We start from the raw sequence: 18112 nt of genomic DNA on the forward strand, positions 1-18112 counted from the left end.
GATACTAACAATAGAAGAAATGTATAATTTTGAATTTACTACAAAAGATATGTTATTAGGAATGCCATTTCTAGATAGATTTTATCCACATATAATAACAAAAACACATTGGTGGCTTACTACACCATGCGGAAATAAGATAGGAGAAAAAAGAGTAAATAATAAACAACGAAAACCTATGGAATGGATAAAAGGAAGTGAAAAAATAAACCAAGAAATGGAAAATATAAATAATAAACAAATAACACAATTAGAAATTATTATATTTGCTATAGACAAAGTTAAATTAATTAATGAACAACTAGAACAATTATATTGTGAAGACCCATTACGAGGATGGGAAAAACATAAGACAAAAGTAAAAATTGAGTTAATAGATGAAAATAGCATAATAACACAAAAACCATTAAAATATAACTTTGATGATTTAAAAGAATTTAAAATACATATAGATGAATTATTAGCAAATAATTACATACAAAAAAGCAATAGTAAACATACAAGTCCAGCATTTATAGTTATAAAACATAGTGAACAAAAAAGAGGTAAAAGCAGAATGGTCATAGATTATCATAATCTAAATGCTAAAACCAAAACATACAATTATCCAATACCAAACAAAATACTAAAAATAAGACAAATACAAGGATATAATTATTTCAGTAAATTTGACTGTAAATCAGGATTTTACCACCTAAAACAAGAAGAAGAATCTAAACAATTAACAACATTCACAGTACCGCAAGGTTTCTATGAATGGAATGTTTTACCTTTTGGATATAAATATGCACCAGGTAGATTCCAACATTTTATGGATAACTGTTTTAACCAACTAGAAAACTGTATCGTATATATAGATGACATATTGTTATATTCTAGAACACAAGATGAACATATAAGATTATTGGAAAAATTTATACATATAGTAAAAAATACAGGTATAAGTTTGAGTAAAAGAAAAGCAGAAATTATGAAATCACAGATAGAATTTCTAGGAATACAAATAGATAAAAATGGAATAAAGATTCAAACACATATAGTACAAAAAATAATTACTATTGATGAAAATATAGATACAAAAAAGAAATTACAATCCTTTCTAGGATTAGTAAATCAGGTAAGAGAATATATACCAAAATTAGCAGAACATCTAAAATCATTACATAAAAAACTTAAAAAAGATGTAGAGTATCATTTTGATGACAAAGATAAAAAATATATAAGAAATATTAAGAATTTATGTAAAAAATTACCAAAACTATATTTTCCTGATGAAAATAAAACATTTACTTATATTGTCGAAACAGATTCAGTGATCATAGTTATGGAGGAGTTTTAAAATACAAATATGAAAAAGAAAAAATAGAACACCATTGTAGGTATTATTCAGGATCGATCTTATACAGAAGCACAAATAAAATGGGAAATAAATAGAAAAGAATTATTCGCATTATATAAATTTTTATAAGCATTTGAACCATATATTGTTTACAATAAATTTATTGTAAGAACAGATAATACAGAAGTAAAATGGTGGATAACGAAAAAATTAGATGATTCAGTTACAACAAAAGAAATAAGGAGACTAGTATTAAACATACTAAATTTTACATTTACAATTAAGGTAATAAAAATTGACAAAAATATGATTGCAGACTATTTATCAAGACAGAGTTACACAGCCAGGACAAGATAATGTTATGGAAAACATACTCAAAACCCTAACTACACTTTGTACAAAAGTGGACAGTATGGGCTTGAGAATTCAAAAGCTAGAAGAAAAGGAAGAATCTACAAGTCAGCAGCATGACTATAAAAATGTGGAGCTACGTCGTTCGGCAGACGAAAAACAGCCAGAGCTAAAAGGAGACGTTGGGAAACTCCTTAAAACCCATGACATTACTGATGCTGCAGGTACAAGCAAAAAAGCTATGGAGAAAACTACACCAAAAAACATAAACCTAAATAGCATATTTACCAAACCATTTACTCCAAAGATACAGATAGTAGATGCTTCAACACCACAAACATCTACCTATGCAACTAGCCTGCATAAAGAGAAGAAAACATACAACCATATATCCCGAACATATATTGAAAACCTATACAAAATACAAAACTTTTTAAATCAAAAACCCAAATCTACCACAACATTAGAAAAAACCCAAGACTACCTAACCCAAAAACTACAAGGCTATAACAAGTTAATTGCACAACTAAAAACTAATCCAAACCTAGTTAAAACTTGTTATAACTATGGATTATTAAATACAGTCTATACATATACAAGTGAAGAGATAAGTGGAATCCCAGAGGTCCACAAAGCATTTTTAATATATAAAAAGATAACAAAAGAAAACTTATTTTTCATAAGATTCTACACAGCACCAGCAGAGATACTTTATGATGAAATAAAGCCAATGGTCCAGATAGTCAAAATTGGGCTAACACGAGAAATGATAATCCCAGAAGATATAGGCCAACAGCCAGAGATAACAAGAGTTGAGATACCCAGTTTCTATGCCAATAAAAGGATAATTGGATTATCAACTATTATACAAGAGCTAGCAAATAACTATCTACAAGGCAACGCCATAGGGAGCTACTATTCGAGAGACCACTTAATGATATATGCCAATTCAAAAGAAATAAGACAAGCAGATATGGAAGAAGTCCAAAAATGGATTTTGACCCTGTTAAAATCAGAAGCTACGCCAACAACTAGAGCAATAAAGCAAGGATTCATATCCGAAGAACTAATGACGAGATATTGCAAGCTAGTCGGACACAATTACCCAGACCATATATGTTCCAAGTGCAACCAAGGTGATGACATAATTCCAGAAGTACAACTGGAGTAAGCTGAGAAAAAGAAAATAGGGAAAAGATAGACATAAAATATATGTAAATTAGTCATAATTATTGTCGGCCACATGTAAAAAGTAAAGGCCATTAAATAAAGAAGAAAAAAGTATGTCGGCCATTTGGCCAAAGTCTATTTTGTTTTTTGTAAAAAAGTTGTAAAGTAAATAGTGTCAGTATCCTATTCATGAATAGTAACCATGAATAGTAAGAGTCAAGTTACTGTGTAAATAGTAAGAGTCAAGTAACTGTGTAAATAGTAAAGGCCAATCGTCCTTTAACAAGGATGAAAGGTCATTATGTATGTCTATATAAGGGGCATTTGCCTTCATAAATAAAATATCCTTCTTCCAACAATCTTCTCTCTACTCTAAAATAACAAAACCGCTTCCACCCCTCCATTGGTATCAGAGCTAGATAATTAAATAATCATGGAAAACAAATCAACTATGAGAGATGATCTACAATAACAGGTATACCATTTTATATTTATGAGTAGCTAAATTAATTTATTCCTGAAAATCTCTTGTTAATTATAATTGTTTATCATGTTTGAATAATGTTATAATAACCATCTTTAGAAAGTTTGCTACAGAAATATTCTTCGAATAAGTATGCCTAGACTATGCCATCCTAAGGTTGAAACCGGTAGGCAGAGAAGGCCGTTTAGGGGAGTAAACAAAGTTGAGGCGCTGTTAGGGTGACTAATCAAAGAAGAAAGCTGTAGTAGTGACCAGACGAGATGATTATTAAATTATTATTTTTGCATAATAAGCAAGTATAATTTATTAAGAGGTTGGAAGGAATAAATTTTTAGTGAAAAATGAAAATAATAAAAATGGAAACATACCTATTAGACGATAATGTTGATTATAAGATATTACTACTCTATATACTAAAAATTTGAATACTGATATAAAAAGAGAAATTTATAATAAATTATTAACATATGAGATAATAGAAATAACAACCCAAGGTTGGACTTAGTTAACCATACAAAGTATACAAGATGAGCTTTATTATGATATGTATGATTTATATGATGATTTAGATATTGGAGATTAAATATGACTGAATATTGGCTAAGGCGATATGGTAGGAATTACAGGTTAAAAAAGATTAGATATCCAGATAAATTAAGTAAGCTTTTTAAAATATTATATAAAAAGTTATGATGAATAAAAATAAAAATACTAAAATAAAAAGAACTAAGATAGATAAAAAGGTAAGAAAAATATGGAAAAAATTAAGATCTTTATATATAGAATATGAACTATCACAACTAGTCAAAACAGATAATGATAGAAAAGATCAATTGATAAACATAATTTCAAAAATACAATATAAATATGTCTGCTATTTGAAAAAACAGTATGAACAGAGAAATCTATAAACAACAATTAATAGAAGAAATAATGGAAATAATGGTTGAAAAAGAACAAGAATTACATCATAGAAAAAGAAGATTAGAAGAAAACATATTAGCAGGAGTATGTAATAAATCACTACTAGCACAAAGAAAAGATATATCCATGTTAAAATTAGAATTAGATTGTCTTGAATATGAGTTACAGCATAATATAATGCATAGATTATAATGAATAAAGAAGAATTTGCAGTAGACGAAAAAACATAGGAAAAACAAGACGGAATGATAATAAAAATAATATTTTCAAATCTAGGAAGAAGATATAAAAAAATAGGAAATAATTTATACTTAATGTTAGAAAAAGAAACGGCAAAATTAGAAGATAGTTTAACAGCTATGGTAAGAATAACAAAAGAAAATGAAGAAATAGATAAATCAAGAGAAATTGAAAAAATAAAAACACAAGCAAAACAAGAAGTACAAAATTTAGAAGAAATAAAAAATACAAGAATAAGTGAATTAGAAAAAGAATTAGCTAGGTTAAAATTATTATATGAAATAAACAAAAACAAAAAGATAAAGAGCTAGAATTAACAAATGAAATAAAACAAATGGAACAGAAACTAAATGAAGATCTAAAAGATCTAAATGAAGATATTGAAGTAAATGAAATAGACGGAAATGAAAATGACCAACAATCGGAAATAAGTGATATAAGTGAAACATATACAGAAATTCTAGAACAGATAAATAAATCAAAAAAATTAGAAATAAACACAGGAGATATGAATAGACCTAGTACGTCAAGAGTAAAAACCCCAGATAATAGTCCCAGAAATAGCCATAGAAGTAGTCCTAGGTGAACACCACCAACTTATTATACAGAAAGTTATCAACAATCAGATAGAAATAATGCAATATGGAACAATAGATTAAATAAGAATTGGATACCGAAAGCAATAAGTGAACAATATAATTTCTTAGAATTAGATTGCGTCACAGACATAAATAAAGCAATATTACTATGGACAGGAAATATATCCAAGCAGTTAACAGATAATAAAATAGAAAAACAAAAACACCAAGATATATAGAAAGAACATTCGTAGGAACGGCAAAATTATGGATAGAAAATCTACCCCCAGAAAGTTTAGAAGTAGTTAGAAATGATAAGAAAATGGATGGATCCCCATCAGCAACAAATATAGATATACTAGATAAATATGAATCAGCAATAAGAAATGAATTTGGAGGTATGACTACAGATAAGAAAATGGATGGATCCCCATCAGCAACAAATATAGATATACTGGACTTGTATGTTTACTATTGCTTTTTTGTATGTAATTATTTGCTAATAATTCATCTATATGTATTTTAAATTCTTTTAAATCATCAAAGTTATATTTTAATGGTTTCTGTGTTATTATGCTATTTTCATCTATTAACTCAATTTTTACTTTTGTCATATGTTTTTCCCATCCTCGTAATGGGTCTTCACTATATAATTGTTCTAGTTGTTCATTAATTAATTTAACTTTGTCTATAGCAAATATAATAATTTCTAATTGTGTTATTTGTTTATTATTTATATTTTCCATTTCTTGGTTTATTTTTTCACTTCCTTTTATCCATTCCATAGGTTTTCGTTGTTTATTATTTACTCTTTTTGCTCCTATCTTATTTCCGCATGGTGTAGTAAGCCACCAATGTGTTTTTGTTATTATATGTGGATAAAATCTATCTAGAAATGGCATTCCTAATAACATATCTTTTGTAGTAAATTCAAAATTATACATTACTTCTATTGTTAGTATCTTATCCCATATTTGTATTTTTATATTTTTTGCTTTTTATTTAATCATACTTCCTTCATTGTTAAATCCCGTTACTACCATAGGTGTTTTTAATTTTTCCCATTTATCTTCTGGTAAGCAATTATATTTACATATATTCGCTTCTACTCCTGTATCTATCATAGGGGTATAATATCTGTTGTGATATCCTTCTACTATAATTTTTGTAAGTATAAATATTTTTATTAATCATTTTGTTCTTTTTATAATTATTTTCTTATTTTGACAAGTTATTGTTAATTGTTCATTTTCTATATTGTATGGTTTAACTTTTTCTAACCATTTTATTCCTAATGTAATATTATGATCTCCTTGGTATATTTTGAATTGTATTACTAAGGGTATTCCTCCTATAATTATTTCTTTTTCTGTTGTTTCTTCATTCGTGTTCACTATCTCACGAGGTAGTCCAGGGCATGTATGTCCTGTTCTTATAATTTCTTCTTCTAATACTAACTCTCTTGTTATATAATTTTCTTCTTGTCCTGTATTTATTAATATTTTATATTTTCTTTGGTCTATTATTCCTGTTATGAAATAATGATATGGTGTTATTTCTTTTTTATCTAATAAGCTTTGTGGAATTTCATATTTTATTTTAGATGTACTCATCCTTGATGAGGTAGCTCTTGTCAATGTATTTGGTACGCTTGAAGTGCTTAATCTTTCTTTTACTATCTCTAGATCTTCTTCTATATCAATTTTTTTATAGCTATAGTCATTATTGTCTACTACAGTAATTATTTTTTCAAAAGGATTTTCTATTTTTATTTTATTAATTTTATTTCTTGCTGTTATTTTATGCTTTGTTGTTAATATATATAAATTTTTACATCTTGCTGTAAATAATTTGCTCCCTGGTGCTAGTTCTATTCCAAAGAAAATATAAAATATTAATAAATACAGGACAAGAAGAAAATTATATAACAAGAGAGTTAGTATTAGAAGAAGAAATTATAAGAACAGGACATACATGCCCTGGACTACCTAGTGAGATAGTAAACACGAATGAAGAAACAACAGAAAAAGAAATAATTATAGGAGGAATACCCTTAGTAATACAATTCAAAATATACCAAGGAGATCATAATATTACTTTAGGAATAAAATGGTTAGAAAAAGTTAAACCATACAACATAGAAAATGAACAATTAACAATAACTTGTCAAAATAAGAAAATAATTATAAAAAGAACAAAATGATTAATGAAAATATTTATACTTACAAAAATTATAGTAGAAGGATATCACAACAGATATTATACCCCTATGATAGATACAGGAGCAAAAGCGAATATATGTAAATATAATTGCTTACCAGAAGATAAATGGGAAAAATTAAAAACTACCATAGAACATACCTTAAGGGTTTGTCATCCCTCTATTTCCCTAACAACATTTGAACAACATCTTTGCATTGAAAAGCGGATAGCTCCTCTCTCTCTCTATCTAAGGCTCATAACCACAAAATCAACCACCTTGAACACCTTATCTATGAAGCTTTGGGGATCTTCATCAACCTTAGTACCAGCAAATGTAAGAGAGTTTATCCTCAAGAAGTCCTGACTATAGAAGCGAAAGTACTTTCACTGGGTTGAGGTCCACTTTCTTGGTTAGCTTGTCCAACCATATGCTTAGTGATGACTTGATCTTGAGTCTTCATAAGTCGGGTAAAATCCGTACGTGCAAAACTTAACTGCTCATTAGTCATATCCCCTTAAATAAAGGGGTCTTGAAGACCTTGGGGCATAGAGGGCATTTGGGAACACGAGGTCTTTGAGATTTTAGATGCATATGAAGGGGAAGATCCTTATTCACTTCCTCTTTTTTACTTCTGCAGATCACCCCAGACGTGACAGATGTCGTCGTGTTCTCAGGGGACTCAAAGAAGCCCTTAGCATTCTTCATAAAATATAATAGGTTAAAAATCACAGAACATTAACACTTTTAGCTATATTATGTGAGGTATACTTAGAACTTTCACTTAGAAGATTCCACAGGATTATCTTACGGAAACATAATAAACATACATACAATAGTTTTAAAATGTCCAATATAAAAACAATCTGTGAATATGAGTCTTGGGCTTAGCCAATACAAAGTCAATATGCCATATAGGCCTTAATGCTGAAAAATCCAAATCATAAAAGGGAATAAAGATTATGTCTTAGAACAACTAAAGTCCTCATAGCTAGATTAATAATAAGATAGAAACCCCAAACACGAGTACCTACAAACACTTGAGAAAGGATTCCAAGCTTATTCAATCAACCTTCTTCACCTTCAATGGTCTAGCCCTACATTGTTGTTATATAAACTAAAGGGTTAGTATTTAACATGTACTAAGTATGAGTATATGCTCATAAAACATTTAAAGTCTTACATGAAAAGGACCATTTCTTTAGAAATCATGCTAAGTCATTTGAAAGCCTTTGATGTACATACAATAGATCATACACAAGATAAGGATCAGAACAACTTCAAACATGATCATAGCCAAAGACGTATTCTCATAGAGTTATATTAACATTTTACATTTAATAGTTCATATAAACATAGCATGGAACATACTTACCAAATGATGCCATCCCAAGCTTTCAATTGCAATGATCATGTGAAGCCCCATAACCCCACATAATAAAGTAAACAAGATAGGACACGAGAAAGCATACCCTGATTCATACAACTTGTAACATAAGTAGTCGTCACCTCAAATTGTAATATAAACCAAGAACTTGCTCATGGACATAACCAATATCATATAAGTGTAAAATCATACATCGTAGGTATCTTAAATTTTATGCCATCATATCAGATAAGTATCTGTGGAGTCTCACACCCCTACATATTTCTAAGTGAACTCCTAAAGTTACCCTAATAAATGTCTATTTATTTTTCTTTCATTTTACTTGAGACAACAATCGCCTTGATAGAAAAATTAGACCATGTGAGCTAAACATGGAATCTGGTGTGATAAACACCACACCGAAAGAAGGTTGTCTACTTGCCAAGGTAGAACCAAAACATGAATATAGCATTCTAGGTGGATCCACTAGCTAGTACTCCTATGGAGGAAACATAGTTAAAGAACTAGGAGATATTTTAGAGACCCATAGTTACACATTACATGACAGCCTGTATCTCATGAGAGTCATTGTGAACCTACCTTCCAACTAGGGAAAGGATGCCTCTCATATCTAGTTCATTGGTGCTAAGGTTAAGTCCCTTTTTTGATACCTTTATGTAATCATTTATCATAAAACTAATCATAGCCCATACGAGATTTACCCCTCATATAAACATCATCATAAGGTCTTCAGGTTTAGATGAGAATTTCCTTTCATCACGGCCTTTACTTGTGAGATTAACATATCCTAATCATAGTGTGTAAGGCATACAAGATAAACGTCATCAACTTGCATTATCATATCCTTAAAATTATTTCACACTCAACATATTAATAGGCCATCATATATTCATGGAAACATAATACATACTTCAATTGCATAACAACATCAATTATATGCAAACATCAACAAAATAGAGTAATTATGACTTTTGAAGACTTACCTAATTGCTTCCACAAATAGTTTTCAAGAACTTACATTCAATACGTAACAATCATCTTATAACATATAGAAACACTCAACAACAGAACAAATCCCAACAACTCTAGTCATACACAAGACCAATTAATAGTTAGGGTTAAGGAAAAGGGCTCATTTAAGAGTTCGTTCAAGCTTTTGTTCCAATCCATACAATTACATGACATTTAGTGATAGATATAACATAATTGAATCCAATACTTAGAGAAGGAACATACTTAACATGAAAACCCAACATTATATAAACATTACCTAAAAAATACATACTTAGTGAACCATATAAAACATAGTTTTTCATCATTAGTCATAAAACTCAAGTTTGTAAGAAAACCCATTTCTAAAGTAAAAACCCTAGGAATTCAATTGTTGAAAATCATATTTAAAAGGATCTTTTGCGTAAAGTAATACTAAGTGTAAAAAAACCCATACCTTATTGAAGATTATTCCACGAATTTTGAATAAAAATATTGGAGTCTTTGTTTTCAACCTCAAATTTTTCTTGGTTTTCGATCAAGTTTCAATAGAGTGTGTTTTTGGGAGAGATGAGAGCGATTTAGTAAATCTGATTTGGAGGTCTTCAAAGTGAGTTTAAACTGACCTAAAAAATATATATAGTCGTTCCGCGTATTTCCCAAAAGACCCTTAACTTAATTGGGTCTTTTTGTGTAGTTAAATTGAATTAAAAACGATGTAAAGGAATCTGGGAAGTGGCTGCGCATCATGGGGACAATTTCACATTTATTTTAGAAAATCCGAGATGATTAGTGAAACTCCTCGAGACCTCGCGTTTTGAAAACTTTTTTCCTACCTCGTGTTGGCTGCGCAAGCGTGTCTGTCTCGACATCTTGGCTGTCGCAGGCTACTTTGGCAGGTTTTTTGCCAACGTTTGGGTCCTCCTCAGGGACCTTTTCGGCGGTCATTGGGGATTTGTTAGAAAATTTTTGGACAATTTATATTATATTTTACATATTTAAAGTCTTTTACAAGTTTTGGACTTCATTTGACACTCCCAAACATTCACCAAGCATAGGGACATCTACTAGTTCAAATTAGATAATTTCCAGACGTCAAGATCTTTCTTTATCATTTTGGATCTAACCTTTTTTTAATTGATTTTAATACTTTAATATTGGTCTGTAAACATCATATAAATAATTATTTAATAGGTTACTCTCTATTCTAAGTCATTGAACTTCAAGAGTGTTACACTCTTGCAAAACTATAGGGATTTTCTCACCACGGGGAGGGATCCTCTCATTAGCCAAATGTCCCTCCTCCCTCTACCCGGTTTTCCTCCTTTTATTCATGTCATAGAAAAACAATATGAGAGGTTGAGGAAGATATTTATAGAACTCAACTCTGAGGCATTACATTAGAATAATCAAGGAAATGAAACTTCTATTGCCTTATAGCCTCTCAATCATGGGTGTGTCGCGACTCACAATGATTAACAAGACACTATTAGACGTGGCTTGTGAGACTATCGATCCTAAATTATTTAACATAACTCATCCTCTCATACTAATCTGGTTACGACCCGAGAGTACCGCTTAGAAGATGGGGCAACCCTTAGGTCGGAATTATTTGGTACTTGACCTTTCGGAGGTTTTGTACTAGCCTAGTAGCTATCATTCATCGCATATGACATGAGATATACTGCAGAATGAAAACTTTTCACAACAATGATAAGAATATTAAAGTGTCTTTCATAAATACAAAAGAATAGTCTCGCCGTGACAAGCAAAAATATGGACAACTTAAATATTTTAAGGGTACTAGCCTTTACATTAATTAGAAAATACATAATAACTCTTTAAAGGAGAACTAAAGAAATTAAAACTATGCCCTCGAATATATGAGGACATACTTAGACACGAGAGACTCAATTCCCAAGCTTGCCTTCAAGTCTTAATCTTTCCTACAACCTATACTTATAGAGTATAGAAAAGTATAGGGTTAGTAAAAACACTCTACTAAGTATGGCATATGCATTAACTTGCAAAAAGGGACATTTTAGTAGAAATAAGCTTTCAAAATATTTAATTAAATTATTTATGACTATATAAGTGAAATGACATTTGAAGCATCAGTTAACACATAAAATAGATCTTCAATAATTTAGCACCAAAAAGCAGATTACACTAATCTCAAGCCACTTCATAGTGAACTTCATTAAATCTCACACTGAACTCATTTGCTTTTGAGATCCCCTAACCAAGGTTATCCTAACATTCTCTAAGGTAAGACAAGAAAAGAACTCAACATACAATACCTTCGATCCACACCCAAGTGACTCTCAAGACTACGCATTATAGGCTTACTTTGTAGGGCTAACAAGTCCATACTCCATACCTAGAAACTAGAGAAATATACTTGCATTTTGAACTTCACATAGCTGCCCCTCTCCAAGTGTACTTGCATGTTACACAAAGTGCAATGTGAGAATAGCATCCCATACTACTACTCCCACAATCTGCTCCTTGAGGATTCAAGAGAGTAGGTAGGCCACATTCATCATTCATTAACATAATTATACATGACATAATCTTAATATGCTTCTTAACATTAGATATTACATCACATAACTACACTTCATTTCATAAAGACACGTTCATACATTAAATATAAAGACACACCAAGACTCAACTTTCAAGTGTCTACTTGTGCAATGGATAAATAGTGTCCCGTAACACCACCTACCCTTATTAGTACATTATTTAGGATACTTAGGTCATTGCATTCATTGGTGAGGAATTAGCTTTAACCTACATACACCATAAGATTTAGACATGGAATCCTAACATAAACCCCTATTGTATGAGGGATCCGAACTTTCCTAGGATAGGGTCATTCTCTTAGCCTTCACATGAATTCTCCACTAGATACACCTATGAGGAAGCATAGTTAAGGGATAAGGAGATTTCTTCTAAGTAACTCATTCTCTTCTAACAAGGAGTACTCATCTCAAAAGGTACATTGGATACAACATCTCAACTCACGAAGTGTAACTACCCCTTATTCAAATCCTCGCGGTGCTAAGCACAACTCCCCAATGAAGACATAAACGTTCATTTCTAAAGGTTAGGGATAACTATTGGCCACTACATATAAACTCAGGAAGGGTATTCATCCTACAATCCACATTTGAAAGATCTGGTAAATAGAGAGGTTGCTACTAAACACTTCATCTCAACTCACGAATAGTGTTCACACCAAAACTTCCCCATTCACAATCATTCATTCAAGTGTATGTGTAAACACACCTTTCATACAATCACCGCTTTCATATCATTGAATCCAAAACATATTCACAACTTCATTCATCATACATCATACTAGGATAATTCACATAAAGATATACTTTACTTACATATAGTCTCTAGCATACTTCACATAACAAGCTTCATAAAGCACATCAACAAGAATATCATCATTATAATTTTATTTCACATACTATGCCTTCATGGCCCTACTCACAATAACATGCAAATAAATATTTGTATACTTCAAGTAAACACCACCACCAAAGGTTTATATACCACTCAAGATCATTTAACAATAAGGACTAAACAATTTAACCAAAAGAGCATTCATCAAAGCTTTCACAACCTATTCACAATTTCTCCAATAATTCATCATAAAATAGACATTAGGGCAGTAGCTAAACCACAATATAACCATAAAGAAACCATAAATCTAACATTTTGTTATTATGCTCATTAAATCCATTAAATAAGATCAAGGTTGATTAAAAAGAATAAACATGGTTTCATTGAAATTTTTACATTAAATCACCAACACTAAAAACAACATATTTGAATCCTTTAAAAAGATTTTCATGTAAAAACCCATTCTTAGAGTCAAAGATAGAGAAATCGGAGTTTCAAAATCCTTTTAAATCATGAATAAGTTGCTGCTTGAATTAAACGCAGCTAAAGGATAAATAGCACACCTCAATGAGAAGAAAACCGACACACATTTGATGAATATATCGTCCATAACCAGCCTTTCTAGCCCTTCCTTGAGTTCTAGATTCTATGGAGTTTGAGTGTCTTTCTTGAGGGAGGGGTTTTGGGTTTTTGAAAAATGAAGTCTAACATTAAATCTAGGACTTAAAACTAAATTAAAATATCCCTAGGACCCTAAAAAAATACCCATGGTTCATAGAAGTTTTGGGGTGAATTTACAAAATACCTCAAGCCTTGGAAATTCGCCTAGGAGCTTTTGCAAGACCACAATTGATAGATCCTAACTACGGGGTGTTGCCTTGTAGACTGTCCTTCCATCGAGAGAATTGATCGGGACTGAGGACCTTTTCTGGGGTTTAATATCCCAACATTAAGGGTAGGTCTATGCCCCAGGTAGATGAGGCATCACTAGAACGACGACCCGTTGGTGATATGCATCTATTGGATGTGTTCATGGCCAATTCTACCTTAGCATTGTGGTCCTATTCTAGGGCCCCTCGTGAGTCTTAGGTGGACTCATACCCGGACGTTTACCCCTATATATACACATCTAGATTTTAGTAAGTCCCACCATCAATTTCAATCAAAACGAACATGTAAAACTCACAAAAACATACTATACACATAAGCACATTTCAAGGCACATCTTTCAAACGTCATGGATATTTTTGTACGTGTGACAACCAAACATAAGCAAACTTTAGGCACTGTATGGAAACATCATTCTGGACAATTTTAAAATAATATGAACATATGTGACACATGCGAAGCTCATGTTCAACCTAGTACGTTTTAGGGCATTGCAATCACAAGGATGGCCAATCCTCTTTCATTTAAGGAAGGGTCTTTTCCTCATGGGCCATATACTCTGCGTGTTTAGTATACATTCCCAAAAAAATACCATTTTGTTCTTTTAATTGTATCTACATTTGTTATAAGTTATGCATCTTCGTTGCATACAATTGAACATAAATCTCCTAGATTCATTACGTGAGAATAACCTTTCATCCTAGAATCCACATTCATATTTGACTAGCACTTTCACAATCTCAATTGTAGTATTTTCATGAAGACAATAATTTCAATAAACACACGATACTAAATTTATTATTCATATTTCATGCCACACAATTGATAAGTATCCAAGAGAGTGGGAACCATCCCGCACTACCCTTCTTATATACTTTCATAAGCCATGTACCATGCAAGCAAAATCAATGTCTATGTAAAATATTATTTATCATATATACAAACCCTAGAATAGGAATAAAGTATCATGGTTACCTCCATCTAAATCATATAGGAATGAAAACAAGACTCTCTGACTAGATAATCATCCATTTCAATGCATAATGTTCATAAGTACTCAACTCATCCATCAACATTTACGAAATTAGGTCATAGGGTGCACATGGGTTCTTAAGATATTTTAAAACAAAAATGAAAAATTAATCCCAATATATTCATAATAGAAGACACATAACATAAAGAAAGATTTTGAGTTGAACCCACGGCTAGATCACAAACCCTAGATTTGGTCACATTGTATATTTTAAAATAGAAGTTGCTAAGGGATTCATGGGGAACATATACATGAATAAATATCCCCATACCTTCATTGATAATAGTACACGAATATCATAACATCTTACACATAGAAATTAAAAAACTTCAATTACCATATAAGGCTAAAAATCACATTATAAGGAATTTCCTACTCACAACAACAACATGAGCTCAAGAAACTATATATGAGTCAATTATGCCAAAGTTCAACTTACAAACATTAACAATATCATTTTGTTAAGACTCACCATATGTCAAACAACTCCCAAGGGATCAACCATCCTACTATTCCGTCATTATGTTCGGAGACTAGTAAAAATAGGATTCTTCTAAACATTCTAAGTGTACATCAACGGAGGCAATCGACACCCCATCGATCGGAACACGGTCCGTCGAATGCATTGGTTTGTGCACACTACCTTTTGGCAGGTTCTTTCAAAATCGCATGGGTCCTCCTCAAGGGAATTTTTGTGTTCCTTGGGGGGTCGTATGTCACGACCTGAAGTATAAGTTAGGGAGAATCCTTTTTTGCGATCGGGCGTATGTACAAGCCTTTTATATATCGTTCATTACGTAAGATATGAAACACTTTTGCAGTGTAAGCTTCACATAAAACTGCTGAAGATAAGACTTGTACAAAGATGGCTCAAATGAGAACTAAGCTTGGGTTAGTGTTAAAACATGTCACCGGGGGTGAAAAAAGGTAAATGCAGTGAAATATTTGGCTAAACCACCACCATCGGTTGATGAGTACTACTATGAAAAAGATTCTTATGCAATCAATTAGCAGATGGGGGTTTCCGGCCGAACGCCCAAGGCTCAAATCAAGAAAATTCCCGCCAAGGTCAAGGAAATCAAGGTCAGAACTATAGGAATTTCAACTGAGAGGGTCACTATGTTCGAGATGGCAACAACAACTGCGACAACAACTTTAACCAGGGTAACTATGGTAAGAGAAACGATGAGAGTGGGCCCTATGTTCCACCTCAAAATGTAGAAGTTTCTCCTAACGATAGAGGAGGTAGTATGACACGAGTTGAGGATATGTTGCAGAAAATAATGAGGAGGTTTGATCCTAGTGATGAGCACGCCAGTGAGTTGATAGGTGAGTTAGCAAATATTGCTCAAAATGTGGATGCACATGCAATCTTAATCAAGTATCTTGAGTTCCAAATGGCCCAATTGTCTTCTACTGTGAACCCACACCAATCTTGTAATTTTCCTACAAATATTGTCCAAAATTTGAAAAATGGACATTGTATGGTACTCACTACTGGAGGGGGTTAGCAAACTATGAATCCATTAACTACTAGAGGATGTTAGTGGTGAGTTGGTAGATAAATCGGGAAAAGAAGCTGAGACACCCTAAAAATTGACCCCAATTCCTAGAACACCACCCCTTTCTCCGCAAAGATTGGTGAAAAAGACCAAAAATGGTAAATACCGGCGTTTTTTTACTTTTTTGAGACAACTTTCCGTCAACGTCCCTTTGATAGTAACTCTTGAACAAATGGTCGATTACGCCAAGTTCATGGAAGATATGGTCACTAATATTAGATCGGTAAGTTTTGAGGGTCATGATCGAATGCAACACTGTAGTGCTATTGGTACAAGGTCTTTTGTGAAAAAGAAAGAAGATCCAGGTGCTTTCACTATTCCATGTACAATCGGGTTGTTACACTTTGCTAAGGAATTATGTGATCTTGGGGAAAGCATAAATCTCATCCTCTCTCTATTTACAAGAAGTTGGGTTGAGAAGATCAAAATCCCACTTCAATGCGGCTACTAACGGCCAACCAAACGTTGCAGAGGAGACATTAATTTTTCCAGCCGATTTAGTGATTCATGATTGTGAGATGGACTTTTAGGTGCATATTATTATTGGGAGGCCTTTACTTGCTACTGGTCATGTATTAGTTGATATGGAGAAAGGGAAGATGAATTTACAGTTGAACAATAAAAAAGTGACTTTCAATATTTGAATATCCAGGAGGCAGAATAGTAAGCTCCAATCTGTATCTCTAATATTCTACAACGTTGAGAGTTCATCCAAGGTACAAATATAAAAGCGTCTCTGTGTTGAGGCACTAGCGCCAGTGATCATGCATTTCGGCAGTGACTATATAGAAGAGTAAGGGTTATTAGTTGCGGCACTTGATCGAGGTTATGTTCGGTTAAAACCAAAGAAATTGGATTTAGATATCAAGCATCGCGAGTCTCCACCCGCAAAACCATATATTAATGACGGTAAAAAATTGGAGGTTAAGGCTGATACTTAGCCGGTATGTATTCTTGGGGAAAGGTGATACTTAGCCGGTAATTATTGCATCAGATTAGAATATGCAACAAGTAGAACGTTTGGTTGTAGTGTTGAAGAGGTTCAAGAGAGCAATTGGGTGAACTATTGCAAATATTAGAATCCAACTTATGCCTGATCATAAGCCCTGTATTGAGCACCAGAGAACTTTTAATCCAAATATGCAAGAGGTAGTGCGGAAGGAAATTATTAAGTGGTTGGATGTCGGAGTCATACATCCGATCTCTAATAGTAGTTGGGTATGCCCTTTTCAGTGTGTGCTCAAGAAAGAGGATGATTGTAGTCCCTAATGAGAAAAATGAGATTATTCTAATGCAGCCAGTGACCGGAGAGAGAGTGTGTATGGATTATCAGAAATTGTATGAATGGACTGAGAAAAACCATTTTCCGATTCTCTTCATGGATCAAATGTTACATAGGCTTGTAGGAAAGGGGTGATATTATTTTCTTGATGGTTATTCGTGTTACAAAAAAATCTCTATTGCACCAGAAGATCAAGACAAAATAACTTTTACTTGTCCTTATGGAAATTTCGCATTCAAGAGGATGTCTTTCGGGTTGAGTGATGCA

General features: G+C 32.2%; 1 protein-coding gene across 1 annotated transcript; it reads left to right on the plus strand.

The window, feature by feature from the left end:
* Positions 1 to 1772: 1772 nt before the first annotated feature.
* On the plus strand, positions 1773 to 4190 carry LOC138347570 (uncharacterized; the record flags this gene model as incomplete). The annotated part of the gene is made up of 1 exon (XM_069295866.1): positions 1773 to 4190. A coding segment is annotated over one exon (1089 nt), but the record flags the coding sequence as incomplete, so codon positions are not given.
* Between the last annotated feature and the right edge of the window lie 13922 nt (positions 4191 to 18112).

Source organism: Solanum lycopersicum, chromosome 3 (assembly GCF_036512215.1).
Source record: "Solanum lycopersicum chromosome 3, SLM_r2.1".
NCBI lineage: Eukaryota > Viridiplantae > Streptophyta > Magnoliopsida > Solanales > Solanaceae > Solanum > Solanum lycopersicum.